This window comes from Oratosquilla oratoria, unplaced genomic scaffold (genome assembly GCF_046742065.1).
Source record: "Oratosquilla oratoria isolate Oo_2021 unplaced genomic scaffold, ASM4674206v1 SCAFFOLD332, whole genome shotgun sequence".
In the NCBI taxonomy this organism is placed as follows: Eukaryota; Metazoa; Arthropoda; class Malacostraca; order Stomatopoda; family Squillidae; genus Oratosquilla; species Oratosquilla oratoria.
In genome coordinates, this window is record NW_027467682.1 from 20,119 (window position 1) to 36,674 (window position 16,556).

The 16,556-nt window shown below is 40.9% G+C and overlaps 1 protein-coding gene across 2 annotated transcripts in view; it reads left to right on the forward strand.

The window, feature by feature from the left end:
- Positions 1-16,556, forward strand: part of LOC143023091 (tubulin-folding cofactor B-like) — a 24,963-nt gene continuing 8,407 nt past the window's right edge. The window contains exons 1-6 of one of the 2 annotated variants that reach the window (XM_076181571.1): positions 1-158; positions 5,402-5,537; positions 8,194-8,352; positions 9,825-9,918; positions 12,944-13,086; positions 14,858-14,979. In XM_076181571.1, the coding sequence (XP_076037686.1) occupies positions 5,418-5,537; positions 8,194-8,352; positions 9,825-9,918; positions 12,944-13,086; positions 14,858-14,979 (638 nt within the window). In that variant the 5' untranslated portion in view covers positions 1-158; positions 5,402-5,417. The remainder of the gene's footprint in view (positions 159-5,401; positions 5,538-8,193; positions 8,353-9,824; positions 9,919-12,943; positions 13,087-14,857; positions 14,980-16,556) is intronic. The other variant, XM_076181572.1, reaches the window with a different exon arrangement.

Consider the following 16,556-nt stretch of genomic DNA (forward strand, 5'->3'; position numbering starts at 1 on the left):
CTCACCCCTCTCCAAGCAGCAGGCGAACATTCCAAACAACACAGTAATCGAAGGTGAATCATCGCAGAGCCATTGTACTTCTGCTGTGAGCCACTGAAACCAGATAAACTTACTTGGACCAAGAAAACAGAAAATATACCAGTTGAAGCTCTAATAAGGTAGTATACAATATATTGAACCCTTATACATGTTTTATCCTACCTGTCATCGTAGTTTTAGTCATGTACTTACTAACTTAGAGCTCTTGTCCAGGTTCATGTAACTGGGTGGGCCATAATAATTAATGTAGAAACAAACCCGTGTGGAATGTTGTGAACTGTAAAGAGTGCATGCAAAGTCGTCTAATAGGTGTAGAAATTAGTTAATTTCAGTACTTGATAGTGAAGGAGGATTGCTGATTTTCACTCGTGTATCATCAGATGTTGGGATGTTTAAGTTGCCAGTCCTATATGGTGTGAGAACCAGAACTTGTCCATAGTAAGGCAATTGTAATCCTAGTTTTGTCGGTATAATCCTATAAATCAGGCATAACTTTTAGATATTAACATATATGGTAAGAATGATGCTTCCAGTGTTATGGTTGGTGTAAATGGGGATGACTCATCCAGAGCAGTTATGTCATTCACCCAAATTCTAGAAACTACCATACTTTAGGGTCTTCAAGACTAAATAAGGAATGAACATTTGGAATGAATCATAGCTTCACTTGATATAGAAAATTTATATAAAGAAATTGAGCAGTTAGTGTCACTTTAGAAATTGTTATTTTAAATTCTCTAGTCATGCTGACAATCCTGATTGATGGAAGTGGTACTGTCCTGCAACATGATTTGCTCCTCCACCACACCCATGCTAAACACTGCAAAATAAATTACCAATAATCTATTGTGTATTCTAAATAAAGTAGTTACATATTTTGGTGATAAGATAGATTGTTGGATATTTTTATTGCTTTGAATAACAGGGATCAAACCATCTGTTGCCCCAGATCTCTTGCAGGATACCCACAGCTCCCAGATAACTAGTAACAGCTAGCTGGATTTGCCTGGAAATCACAAGAGAAAGAAATAGGTTCTGTTTCAATATCACACACACATTTTTCACTTTTCTTCCATTTGGAATGTCTAATTTTTTTTATTTTTTTTCTTTTTTCTGTGGAATGGTTAGGTTAGGTTATATTAGGTTAGGAGCTATTGGACACTAAGTTTCATGCTAGATATCCATGTTTGCATGATTCTGAAATTTTATAAAGTTATTGTGTTGTTGCTCGGGCATGGGTAGGGTAGGGCAGCGTGAATGAGGTGTTTGGTGTCTTTCGTGCAATGATTGTATCAAAGCCGTTTCTGTAGTCAGGCTTATTCTGTGTTGGTATTGTCATAGCACTGGATGGTAACTTGGAATGTCATGTTAAATATCCATGTTTGCATGATTTTAGAATTTTATCAAGAGTTATTGTGTTGTTGCCTGGGCAAGGGTAGGGTAAGGCAGTGTAAAATGAGGTGTTTTGTGTCTTGAGTAATGATTGCTAGACTTGTGGGGGAGGGGGGGGCCCTGTGCCCCAGTAGGGCCCCTTACTGAGGATAACCGTTGCCCAGACCCACGGAGTAAGGTGTTTTAAAACAACACAGTGTTTAGCGGTAGGAATATTGCACTACACGCGAAGTATCGGATACTTCGCATAGTGTTAAGATTCCTACCGCTAAACACTGTTTTTAAAATCCTCACTCCGTGGGTCTGGGCAATGCTTATCCTCAGTAAGGGGCCCTATTGGGGCAAGGGGGCCCTTCCCCACCACCACAAGTCTCGCACACTATGCTCCATTCTCTGAGCCAGGTATGAAATTAATCACAAGGTTTGTCAGGCAAGGGAGAAGTAACTTGTAGAGGGGTGGTTGAGGAGGGCCATTAGAGGTAAGGAGTACCTCAGGTTTGTATCAGGGAAAAATTAATTTTCCTGCAAAAATTACATTTGTTCCGAAGAATACAAACTCTTCGGTACTCCTTACAATAGGATACTCGGACTTAGGAGGGAAGGAAGTTGTTATCTAGCCTGGAAAACCTCCGTAAGGAAATTTTTAGTGTGCTAAGACTTACGTTGACCAGACCCCTATACATTCCCCTAAACTTTGAAGGGCACCCATTTCTGTTCCTAGGAGTGGAGACAGACAGGTTATATTCACTTTTGTACCACTGAAGGGCATGAATTGATTCCCTTGGAATGATTGAGAGCCCTCGGGTGAGGTAAGGGAATGTAGGAGTATGAGAAGGACTTTGGAAAGTTATCACCGTGTTTGCCGAGCCAGAACCTGGATGAGTTGTCAGGCTCGGCTGTGTGCTATTGGGGAGGGGTATGTCATTTCAGGACTTCTTGGGCGGCCACTATGGGGCCCAAGGAGAAGTTCCCTAAAGATTCCAACATTACTTCTTTGAGGTAAAAGGAAGTGAATGTAGTCTGGCTCTTCCAGATACCTGGTTGATTGACAGATTCGTTCTGAAGGTTAGGGAGGTCCCTACTGCCTTCAATTCATGGGCTTTCGCTTTAGGGCAATCAGTGTGGTTCATTGCGTAGGCTCTGCGGATGACTTCCTTGATCCAGTAAGAAATTGAATTCTTAGTGATGGGCTTCGGCTTATCTTTAGTAGAGAAGAACAACCTCTTTAATTCTGGTCTAAGATGTTCAGTTCTCTTGAGGTAGGTCCAGGTGGCTCATACCGGACATAGGACTATATCCGTTTGTTCTCCCCCTACAAATTCGTCTAAGGAAGGAACACTAAAGGACCAGAATCTAGGGTCGGGCTTGGCAGGATCTTGGTTTTTGGCAGTGAAAGTGAAGGAGACCTCTTTCCATCCTTTTGAATGGGCAACTCTATAAGAGATGGCGTGTAACTCCCCTACTTTCTTGAAAGATGCTAGGGCTAGAAGAAAAACTGTCTTCAAGGTGAGGTCCTTCAGATGTGCATCTCGGAGGGATTCGTAAGGGGGACCCCTCAGAGAGTTCAGGACTAATGCCACATCCCATGGAGGAGAACTGATTTTCCTGGGGGGCACGATTTTTTGAAATGCCTGAAGAGCATGGAAATTTCTGGTGAAAGGGCTATGCCCATTCCCTTCAGAGAAAACACCTGATTTAGTGCTGCCCTATAGCCTTGCACTGCCGAGAGGGAGATCTTCTTGGACTTCCTGAGGAAGTGGAAGAAGGAGGCGATCTCAGGAACGGTGGCTTGATCTGGGACTATTTTCCTGGAGTGGCACCATTCTGCAAAGGCATTTTCATTTCCCTTGATAAAGGTTAGCTGAGGAAGAGCGAATAGGAGTGGACATGTCCTCCGCCACCTCTCTGGGAAAACCCTTCTTTAGGAGGATCAGGATCATAGTCTGAACGTGTGAGGATTGAGTGCTGAAGGGTTCTTGTGCCAAGCCCTATTGATAAATTGATGTAGAAGATCTGGTCTTCCCTGAAGGGCCAGGGGCTCTGCTACTGCTAGATCGGGGGCTTCTGGCCACCAAGGAGCGATCAAAGTCATCTGAAGGTTGGATGCATTTCTTGCTCTCTGGAGCACCTTCTGGGGCAAGGGAAACAGTGGGAAAGCGTAGGTGTCTAGGTTGTCCCAACTTTGCAGAAGAGCGTCCTCTCCTGCTGCCAGAGGATCCAGGAGAGGGCTGAAATATATTGGGAGTTGGTGATTCCATCTCGTGGCAAAAAGGTCCACCAGAGGGGAGCCCCATTTGTTGAGGATGAAGTTCGCTACTTCTTGATGGAGGGACCATTCTGTGCTGATGATCTGACTCCTTCTGCTGAGGTGGTCCACCCAGACATTCTTCTTCCCTGGGATGTAGCGAGCTTTGAGCAACACTTGGAGATTCTCAGCTAGATTGAGGATGTCCATAGTCAGAAGGCAAAGGTCCTGGGAGACTGTGCCCCCTTGCCTGTTCAGGTAGGCTACTACCGAGGAATTGTCCGACATATGCCCACTACTTTCCCCGAGTGTGGACCAGGAACCGCTGACGTGATTGTCGTTGAGGTGGGCTCTCCAGCCCTCCTTGGAGGCATCCGAGAACAGGAGGACTTCGGGGGGGAGATGGGCCGAGGGGCATCCCCACGAGCAGGTTGCACGGATCCTTTCCTGTTGTAAGGAGTACCTCAGGTTTGTATCAGGGAAAAATTAATTTTCCTGCGAAAATTACATTTTTGTAGTCAGGCCAATCTGTGTTGGTAGCTAGAGCACTGGTAACTGGAATGTCATGCTGGGAAATTTGGGTTGTAGGTGGGAAATTTTAAAAATGCAAATGCAAAGCAAGTGGTTCTAATATAAATAAACATCTGATTCACTCAAATTGACAATAAAAATATTGGACGTGAGCATTAAGGGAGAGAGACTGGAAGAAGTGGATAGTTTTACATACTTGGGTGTGAATGTGGGAGGAAAGGGAGGAGTGGAGGTGGAGGTAGAATGTAGATTGAGAGAAGTGAGTAAATGCCTTGGTGGATTAAAAAGTGTAATGAGAAATAGACATTTGGGAATGGACGCTAAGAGGAGGTTGTATGAAGGAGTGATGTGCCAACAGCACTGTATGGGGCAGAAACATGGAACTTAAGAGAGGAAGAGAGAAGGAGTTTGAATTTGTTTGAGATGAGGTGTCTGAGAAGTATGATGGGGGTTACTAGGCTGGATAGAGTGAGAAATGAGGAGGTGAGGAGGAAAATAGGGGTGGTAAGGGAGTTGGGAGATAGGGTAGATGAAAGAGTATTGGGATGGTTTGGACACATGGAAAGAATGAGTGAAGAAAGACTAGTAAAAGAGGTATGGAAGGCAGATGTGGAGGGTGTGAACATGAGGGGGCAACCTAGGATGAGATGCAGCGAAAAAAAATACACAGGAGTGACGAGCGATTTCGCTTGGGAAAGTTCCAATGTCGCTCTCACAAATCCAATAGTGGGAGCGATCCCCCACCAAAAAATCGCTCCCGCGGCAAGATTCAACATTTTTCATGCATTATCCATCATTTGTTTTACTATTTATTTATTTATTTACATACATACATACATATACCAAGGTTTTTTCCCCCTTACAAGGGAGGTAGCCAAAAATAAAAAGGCATAAATCCATTCCCACCCATTCCATCCCTAAATACACTCCCACCCTCCCTCTTTCTTCACTCTTTCTTGTCCCCAAACCATCCCAGTATTCTTTTATCACTCCTGCCACCACTTTTTCCACCCTCACCTCCTCATTTCTCACCATCCATCTTCATAACCCCCACTATATTTCTCATACATGTTTAAATTTCTCCTTTCTGATGCCCTTAAATTCCAAGTCTCTTAACCATTGATGATTTTGTGCATGCATGGAGGATATTTGTATTGATTTGAATATCAACATATATTCGTAAATATTTTGCAGGCTTTCGCAAGGAAACATGGCAGATGTAATTCAAGTTATTTCAGCCCCTATGGTCAATGTAAGGGTGACCAGCTCCTTAACAAACTTTACGTCAGAGAGGAGATTCGACAAAAGTCTGACCATTGGAGACTTCAAGGTGAGTTCTGAAAGTACAAATTAATTCTGGATGAACCAGAGATGGGTACCTTCAAACAGTGATTCTGCAAGACTGATATTGGAGAAAACTATCTCCTTGCTTTATGTTGTACCCATCAACAACCTCATCACCCTGGCCTCCATCTGCTGACATTTGGTATCCAGATTAGGCTCAGTATATATCCTTATCAGTTTCGGTTATTTTCTCCGCCTTATTGCATGAGGAGAGGTGACATCTGGTGACTGCTTCTCTCCTCAGAAAACTATATGGAATTGGAACTGTATTTATGGAGTCCTGTCTCCTTGCCTTAAAGTCATTTATGGTGTTGGCTTTGCTTGTATTTTCATCCAATTTGTTAAATAATTTTTACATCTTTGTGGGAAGATATACTTTTTAACATCTTCCAGATATATATATATATATATATATATATATATATAACATTTCTTCCTCCTCCTCCTCCTTCTTCTTTCTATCTTGACATCTCCCTTCTCTCTCTTTTTACTCTTTCAATATGGAAAGACCCATTTTTCTCAGAATTTCATTGTATGTCTTGTTGATCATACTTGGGATCATCTTGTTTGCTACCATTTAATTTTTCCTATACAGATTGACCTCTCATAAACAGACACCGGATATCGGATGCAATGGACAAAATCCGCTGGTCCAGTCCGGCAGTCTAAATTTCGCGGGTAGGGTTAATGTGTCCGTTATTTCGGCGTTTGTCCGCTGAGTTGCTGATGGCGTGATGGTGCACACTTTGTTTTGTTTACTATTTAACAAGATCGGGATTGGTGTGGACATTTGGACGTTTATTAGCTGTGTTTGTGGTGTTTTCACTGTGTTGCGGTGTTTTTGGTGATCTCCCCCCCCCCCCATACACACACAAAAAACACTCCAAATCAACAGATTATTCACATCAACGGACACCGTTACCCCCTTTTAGTCCATTAATGAGAGGTCAATCTGTATCCTTCTTTAGATCTGGTGACCACACTAATGCTTCATATTCTAGTCTGGGATAAATCACACTTTCACTAATCTTCATGTCTTCTTCCATGTAATGAAATAGTACTCTTATATTTTTCAATTAAGTATAAATCTTTCCTGTTATTTTCTTTGTGACTTTCTGGTGATACTGTAGATTATCCCTGATTGAAGTCCCTGGCTCCTCTCCTTCCTTTGTATTAGTTATTCATTAATTTCCCATTTTATATGTATTATATTGTAAATTTTTCTGCTTTGGCCTAGTTCCAAGATTTTACATTTTGCATTCAATTAATTTTCCACTCCTTATTTCATCTAGGTCTTCTTTTACATTCCTCATCACTTCTCGCTTCATAATCTTGACTTCATCCAGAAGTAAGTTTGTATAGCTATCTATCCATTCATTATATCCAGTGGTGGGCAGCGATAAATTTTGCAATAAAGCGATAATGATAAAGCGATAAATTAGTCCTATAACGATAAAGCGATAAATTTTCAAGATACCTTGAAGCAATAAATCCTGTGATAAATTCAAAAATACTCTATTTTTGCTACTTATGCATTTAAAAACATCTTTCTTACACTTAAAACACCATAACTGTTTGCCGCCTAACAATGAGCCTGTAACCTCCCGCCGTAACGGTTTTTCGTCTTCTACTTTATCGCTGGATTTATCGCGGGAAATTTGAAAGCGATAAATTTTTCTGGTTAAAGCAATATTATCGCTTTACTTATTGCAACACCCACGACTGATTATATCATTTTTATACAATAGGAACAGTTTGAATGCCATTACTGAGCCCTGTGGTACCCCAATTGTCATTGCTCTTAAGTCTAACCTTTCATCTCGCTACTGTTCTCGTACCTTGAATTCAGTGCCCCAGTACAGTGAGTCCTCCTTATACGGTAATTCTTTATCCGGTAAATTCACAGTTACGGTATTTGGTAATTACTACCCTCGATTCTATTTACAATAAGAAAAATTCACAGATATGGTATCTGCTAGATATTTTGAAGAGGAAAGAGCAGGGAGAAGGTACGTCTGCCATATCCTATTATTACACGTTATAATGGGTTCGGTATACGGTAATTTCAATTTGCGGTAAGGTTTTCAGGAATGCATATGTACCGTATAACGAGGACTTACTGTACATATGTATGTGTATATGTATAATGTAATTAACTGTTGCCTCAAGTTTCACATAGCAGAAAACCTGCAGCACAACAGTGGCAGGCATTGGTCCTCAGAACCTTTCACAGATTTCCCTGAAAAGAGACTTTGGACTGTTGCCTGTGTAGTATCCATGTGGGACCAATTCCATGTCACTGGCAGAAAGTGGCAAGGAGAGGAGAACAGTCACCATTTGTCAGCTCTCCATGTATGAAAAAATGTTAGAAATACAATTGTACATGTACATCACCGATTTTCTGGCATCCTGAGTTCCAAAGCCTTGCCAGACCAATTGTTCTACCGAATCACTGGTGGTCACCCTTTTTCAATACATTCTAAAGAAATATTCAATGTAAATTAAATAATTAATTGAAATAAAGGTATCTGTATATTAGAATAAATAACATAAGTTTATTAGAAACCCAAGTTAACAGTGAGGTAATGAGTATACATGTACATATTTTAAAAAGATTTATATTTGTAATTTTTAATGCACAGAATCGCTTGGAGCTGGTAACCGGTGCATCAGCAGGCAGTATGCAGTTGGAGATATTAGATGAGAAGGATAAGCCGGTTTGTCCCATCACAGACAATTCAGCTCTTCTTGGTTCACTACCTATTGAAGATAATTACAGAATTCATGTAAGATTGAATGAGGTCTGAGTAAAAATGTTGAGAGTACAGTAATTACTCGTGCATCTGGACATCTTATCCAAATTTATGCTATTTCCTGGACATCCATATTTTTAGTTTATGGCTGGTAGTGCTGATATCAATTGCTCTCCCAGTGAATACAGTATCTACATCAGAAATGAAACTGATGTATTTATAATTTTTCTTGTCTCTTAAAAACCACAAACCATGAAAGCCAATTGTATGAGTACATTAGGTTACATAAGTTATGTTGTAGTATAGCAGACTGTTTGAATGTCTTTTTTCATGTATATATTTACCTAGCTGTAGTACACAAGAAAATGGCTATGTTCCTTGGGTCCTATCTACTACTTTCCAATTTATAATACTTGGCCTTAGATTCATGTAAAATTTCAACTTAATCTAAATCCTTGATTTCCAAATATCATATTTAGATTTGAATCCATGTATTGTTTCAGCTTGAGCTATATTACTCTAAGCTGTTCCAACTATTTCTTTACATCCTTTAGCCATGAAGTCTTCCTTAATTTGTTCTCATGATCTCATATCCTTTATCAAGAGATCTCTACTGTCATTGTAATATATACCCTTTAGTGACCTGAATATTGTAATCATATCACCTCTTTCTCTTTTATCTTTCAAAGTTGGCAGATAGCTGTTGCTGGTTAGCTGGGAGCTGTGGGTCTAGTGCAAGAGGGACTTGGGGTAACAGATTGATTGGTTGATATATAGACTAAACAACCATGGCTGTTATCTTTTCTGTTTATTGAAAAGAAATTTTGGAATGATTTGAGTTGTTTTCACAAAGTGCTGGCTACTTGTATATTTATATCCTGTATGAAAAGACATAAAAGGAGAGAGTGGAAAAAAGTGGAACTACCCACATTGAAGTGAAGAGAGAGTTTATATGGTAGTGATATTTAGGACAAAGAGAGGAATAGAAAAAGTTGACAGATAGGACCTCTTAATATGAAAGAAGTCATAACAAAGAATTAGAGAAGTCAGGTTGCTTAAAGTATATTAGATATGTCATTTTGTAGAACAAATTAGAAGTAATCCAGCCCAACAGTATAAGTGAATGTGAGGCAAAATTTGATTAATGAAGATAAATGATGGGACCCCTTGAGCATAGCCCCAGCCCCATATGCCACATTTATTTATGTATTAGAAGTCCTTCTCTTATAAAAAGGGCTCAAGTCAAAACGAACATCTATGAAAGGTTTGGTCAAGTCGGAGTTTACACCCACCTAATACCTGTCCCACACACATGGCCATAATATATATATAATATACACATATAGTAATGTCCAGATAGGCTTAACTGAATCAGTTTGGATACACAAGTGTTTACTATACTTAATTTTGACATAAAGATAAAAAAATGAGTTGAATTCAATTTGTGAATTTTCAATGAATTTCTTTAATATGTAAAGTTCGATGATTCTTTTAATTTCTATAAATTTTGTATATCACAGGTGACTGACTCTTGTCAGAAGCAGGGAGCATATGATGACCTTTCCAAGGTGGACAAGTTTGAGTTGTCTGCGGACGAATACAACAAAAGGGATGGTTGGTAGCATCTCAATTCTTACACATCACTGTTATTGAAATTGTGTAAACTATCTCATCATTCAGTAATGTCTAGGTTCTTCTTCTTATTTTTCTTATTCTTAGTCTTCTTGTTCTTATTCTTATTATTATTTTTCTTCTTATTCTTCTTCTTCTATCATTGTTAATATTTTTTGTAAGGCATCTGGTTGACAAGTGGAGTAGTTAGTGAAATGACTGGTGATATTTTATAATCGGAGTATATATAGACACGGTAAAGGAAACATGGACTGGAGGTGAAGCTTTTATTCCTGACGTTTCGTCTATCTATCGACTTTCTCAAGAAAGTCGATAGATAGACGAAACGTCAGGAATAAAAGCTTCACCTCCAGTCCATGTTTCCTTTACCGTGTCTATACAACTTGTTCACATGGATTTTAATCTGAGTATAAAGAAGAAATGTATTGGTGGATTTGAGGAGTGCACATATAGTTCCACTATACAAGTGAATAGGGGACCAGGATGAGTATAGTAGTTTTAGAAAGCCAGTCTGTTAAGTGTAGTAAGGTGTATGGATGTTAATAGGATTAGGAGGAATTGCAGTGTGGGTTCAGAGGGGGAAAAAAAAAAGTTGTGCAGACCTGGTTTTTGCATGAAGACAGATATGCAAGAAATTTTTTAGCAAAAGGAAAAGATGTCATTTGGATTTTCATGGATTTAGAGATTTACAACAGGGTTGACAAAAAGACGTTTTCTGGAGGTTTTCTGTGTTGCTTTGCATCCTGGATTTGGTCTGTAGGAAACTGGGTTTTCAGATGGATTTTTTCCCTATTAATATGGGTTCTTATCCAGATTGGATATTGTTGTACAGACTATGGTTGAAAATATCAACTAAGGCCTTTATTGTAATTGGACCAAGGTGTTTTAGATGGTTGTTTGAGATCTTATCTGGATCTTATGCATGGAAATTTACCAATTTGAGAACCTCTGCATTAGGGGCTGAGATAGAACAATCACTCCATTGCCCATGATCTCTCTTGTAGAAGACCTGCATCCTCCAGCTGAGATAAAAGAGACAATGAATAGGAATTGGATGGGTATGGGATGGGTGAAAGGTGGGTGTGTGCCCTGACTAGGCCACCCCTCTTATAAGGTGGAAAGGGCCTTTTGGTGTATTGGAAAGGGAGGTGACAGATAGGGCTGGTGAAAGAGTATTGGATGGTTTGGATACATGGAAAGATTGAACGAAGAAAGATTAGTAATGGAGGTGTGGAAGGCAGAGGTGGATGAAGTGAACTTGAGGGGACAACCAAGAATGAGATGGATGGAAGGGAGAAAGCAGGAGGTAGGGATGAGTGGGCAGTGCATGGAAGGGATGGGCATTGGGGTTGGGAAAGGTTGTGTGTAGATGTTATTTTGATGCAGCCCAAAAGGATTTCTCCCCCGTCTATTCTTATTTTCTGCATGAGGGGACAGAGAAGGATGTCACAGATTAAATGAAGTGGCCTTGCTGTGGATGTGCTGTGTCTAACTGCATTGCTTCTGACCCAGGGCAGTGGGCAGGAGACTAGGATGACCCTTCATCTATGAGGAGCTAAGATGAGAGGGGAACAAGGGTGTTGGATGGGAGTGGGCACATGCTTTTTGGGCTTGGCTACCTCCCATATAAAGGGGGAAAAGCCCTCAGTAGATAGAGTATTATTGTTGTTGATATTATTATTATTAATATTAATAATAATATTAATATTAATAAGTTTGAATGTGTTTGAGATGAGGTGTCTGAGAAGTATGGTGGGGGTTACTAGGCTGGATAGAGTGAGAAATGAGGAGGTGAGGAGGAGAACAGGGGTGAAAAAGGATTTGGGAGATAGGGTTGATGAAAGAATATTAGGATGGTTTGGACACATGGAAAGAATGAGTGAAGAAAGACTAGTAAAAGAGGTATGGAAGGCAGATGTGGAGGGAGTGAACATGAGGGGACGTCCTAGGATGAGGTGGATGGATGGGGTGAAGGGGGCTTTGGGGAAGAGGGGAATGTCTGTTGAGGAAGGAAGGGAGAGGACGGAAGACAGAGGTGAGTGGAGAATGGTTGTATATGGATGATGTTGTGACTGCATGAGGAGGAATGGGCGGGGGGTGGGGTAGTATGTGTGAGTAAATTTTGACGCAGCCCGAAGGGATTTCTCCCCGTCCTCGCCTTATATGCAAAGGGGGACGGAGAGGGGGGGTCGCCGATTAAATGAAGCGGCCTTGCTGTGGATGTACTGTGTCTTGCGACACTGCTTCTGACCCAGGGCGGTGGGCAGGGTGCAGGGATGACCCGTCATCCAGGAGGTGCTCAGATGAGAGGGAGGGTGGGAGGGGTGTGGAGTGTATTTAGGGATGAAATGGGTGGGAGTGTTTTTTATGCCTTTCCCTTTTTGGCTACCTCCCTTGGAAGGGGGAAAAAGCCTTGGTATATGTATGTATGTATGTAATATTATTTAGAAAGGCAAGCAAGAATATGCATGTGCCCTGCATTTTTTTGTGCGTAAGCCTATAGTTAGAAGCACTTGTATTACTTTTGAAAAATGTAAATAATTTTAACAAGTAAAAATCCAGAAATCTTTAAGAAACACTGTAAGGCCATACATCAAATAATAAGATAACGGGAGATTTTTTTTTTCTGATGCAGATGACTTTTTGTTTTATATATGTGGTATTTTATATATATATATATATACATATATATATATACATATATATATATATACATACATACATATACCAAAGGCTTTTTTCCCCTACATGGGGGGTAGCCAAAAAGAAAACTGCATAGAAACCACTCCCACCCATTCCATTTCCTATATATTCCACTCCCCTCCACTTTCCTCCCTCCCTCTTTTCTTGGCACCTCCTGGATGACGGGTCATCCCTGCATCCTGTCCACTGCCCTGGATCAGAATATATATATATATGATTATGAAGAAAAAAGGTGTTGTTCATAAAAATGTACTTGAATGTTTTGAGCTGTACTTGTCCATGAATGCTAAATATTCCTTTGCAGATAGTGTCCGATCATTTCTGCTGCGTAATAAGCTTGGTAAATACAACCAAGAGGAACAGGCACGCCTTACGGAGCAGAAAGAGGCTGAAAAGAAAGCAGAATCAGATAAGGCAGCCTCTCTAGTAGTTGGAGAAAGATGTGAGGTAATGAGTGTACTGTATCTGTGGGAAGACTAGGGGAGGGAAATATGGGATTCTTGAAGAGCCTTTATTAGACCAGTGGTAAGACATCAATCCTCCACTGGGAATGACAGTAGCTTATAGTCAGATAACATGACCAACCAAAAGGTGGAGAAGCCAGAGGCCAGACACTGTCACTAGGCTAAGCCAACAACTAGTAGATTTAGATGGTTGGCCAATTATCTGGCAGGTAGGAATGCTTAAGTGTCGTATAATGGCCAATCATCGCACATCAGAAATATTAAGAACGGAGTACCACAGGGCTCGGTTCTATCCCCCACACTATTTAATCTATACATGCATGACTTACCCACGCCAGACACCTCAGAAATACAAATCTCTTCCTACGCAGACGACATAACAATCACATGCACACATCGTAACACAGACAAAGCTGCAGAAATAATCCAGCCATACCTTGACACACTCAACACATGGTTCATCACAAACAGACTCAAAATAGCTCCAACCAAATCTACAGCAACACTTCTCACCAACTGGACAAAAGAACACAAATACATACCTCATCTCTACATCAACAACACTCTAATACCACACACAAACACACCGAAAATTCTTGGTGTAACATACGATACATCCATGTCTTTCAAACAACACATCACAAACATAAAAAACAAATGCACACCCAGACTTAACACACTTAAATCAATCACTGGAACAACATTTGGACAAAACAAAGAAACTAATATAACAATATACAAACAATGCATACGCTCAGTGTTGAATTATGCGAGTCCTGCATGGGCTCCTAATCTCAGTGAGACACACCACAACACCCTTCAAATCATACAAAACAAAGCCCTAAAAACAATTACAGGCTGCACAAATACAACACCTACAGACCATTTACACCATGAAACAAAAGTCCTCAAAGTCAAGGACCACCTTGACATGAGAGGCACACAAACACTTGCCGCAGCCACCACAAACACATTACACCCGCTACACTACATAGCAGAACACCCACTCACACCAAGAAACATTAAAACAACACCCAAAGACCTTTATCACGCACAGATACTCTCTTCTCTTCCTCCACAACCACCAAATACCAGCCTCCGGAAACATATTCATAATCATATCACTCACCGCTCCATTAACACACTGAAAGACAACACACTGCTGCATGCCAGACCCCCTGATATCCACCCTTCTGAATCCTCTCTCCCACGAAAGGACAGAGTCCACTTGGCCAGACTGCGGTGCGGTCACCACCCAGCACTTCTAAGCTACCAGAAGAGGCTGGATGATCGCGTTGTGAACAGCTGCCCAGGATGTAACACTTCACCCCATACCATACAACACATAATGGAAGACTGCATTATACATAATCGTGCACACAAACAACACAACATATGCTCTATAAAGGATTTGTGGGAAAACCCAGTTTTGGCTATGGCATTCCTTGGGGAGACGGGACTGCTCGGACAGACAGTCTAGGGAACGACAACAACAACAACTAGTAGATTTAAGGGCCTGTCAATCAGCCAGAGGATTATAATACCAACTTTTAAGGAAGATACAAGTCAAAACCAGTGGAGTGGTGTGTTACTGCCCTAATAAAAACTCTACAGACCTCCATGTTTCCCTTGCCTTGTCATGCCATACCTGTCAGTACAAAGGTTATATTTTGACTTTGGAATGCATTTAACTTTGGCTTAGTTGATGATATGTTAATGTATATGTGGATTGTCAACATGTCTGTTGTTTGAAGGTCCGTGTCCAGGGTGAACCAACACGAAGAGGTGTCGTCATGTTTATTGGGAAGACTCACTTCAGTCAAGGAATTTGGGTCGGAGTGAAGTATGATGAACCACTTGGCAAGAATGATGGCAGGTGAGGTTACAAACACAAGATTTGATAGTTTCATTAATGACATGTTTTATGAATAATGTTTATAAGTTGATTTATTGTTTTAGACAGTGTTAGAAATATAACAATTGCTGCCTCAAGTTTAGGCTAGTGCAAAACCTACAGCTCCACAGTGGTTGGCAATGGTCCTTGGGCCTTCCCGCAGATCTCTATGGGAAGAAATTTTGGACTGTTATCTGTGTTTTAGTGATGTGGGACTATATCAGTATCACAAGCTGAAGTACAGTAGTAGGAGGAAAGGAGCAATTACCAGTTGTCAGCTCTATTTGTGAAAAGTTACAAGAAATGCTATTGAAACTAGAGAGAGAGAGAGATCCTGGGCCCAGCCCAGAGACTGATTAATTATCAGCCCTATAGGACAACACCTGATGGAGGTGAGGGGGAGTTGACGAGTTTTGAAAATGGGAAACTGTGGTCCATCTTGCAGGATCACCACAAGTATGTCATTGGTCCCACAGTGTTAGGAAAATCAGTAAGAATATTTGTACAAGTAATGTAAAATGTAGGTCATGTACCCATTCACAAGTACCTTTGATGTGTATGTGTATATGAATATATATGTGAGAAATTCACTAGTGGACAGCATCATCAATCTGATCATTTTTATGACCGTCACATGCAGGACTTGAACCTACCTCTCAGAGGCCATAAGGCTACTGTGCAGCGCTTTAACCCTCTCAGCTACAGAGGCTACAAAAGTCTGGGAACTCGGAACCATACTGGTTCCCGAGATTAGGAAAGATTGCTCTCTGCGGCCCCATTTCCTTTTTCACCAGAGACCTGAGCCCACTCATAGGAGGGGGTAAAGACTGTAACAAATCCCTTTCACTCTTCACCATTTGTAACTATGTGAGAAATTTGCAAGTGGACAGTGACATCAAACAGATCATTTTCATGACTGTCGCATGCAGGACTCAAACTTGCAGCCTCTATAGCTGAGCAGGTTAAAGCACTGCACAGTAGCCTATGGCCTCTAAGTGGTACCTTTACCCTTACAAGTACATACATATACCAAAGGCTTTCCCCCTTACATGGGGTGGTAGCCAAAAAGAAAAAGGCATAGAAATCACTCCCACCCATTTCATTTCCCATATATTCCACTCCCCTCCACCCTCCTCCCTCCCTCCTATCTTGGCACCTCCAAGTACAATAGCTAAAATCTGTGAAAAAGTTATCAAAAGTAGATGGACTAAACATCTGGATGATGATGATATGGTTTAACATCACAAACTCCCCCCTATCGGAAGGCTAGGACAGTGCCCCTCACAGAGGACTTTGTAGCATAGAATTGAATGAACCATGTCCTTGGTTCAACTTTGCTGGTGGCAGGATTTGAACCGCCATACCCTCGACCTTTGTCACAAGTAAGGACACCCTAACCCACTCAGACAGGAAAAACAATATACTAAATCCAAAACAGTTTGGTTTTAGACAGGGAAGATCATGTGCCACAAACTTGATTTCTTTTTATTCAAGGTTAATAGATATAATGCAAGAAATGGACAGATGGGCAGACTGTGCTTTCCTGGATGAACTACCAC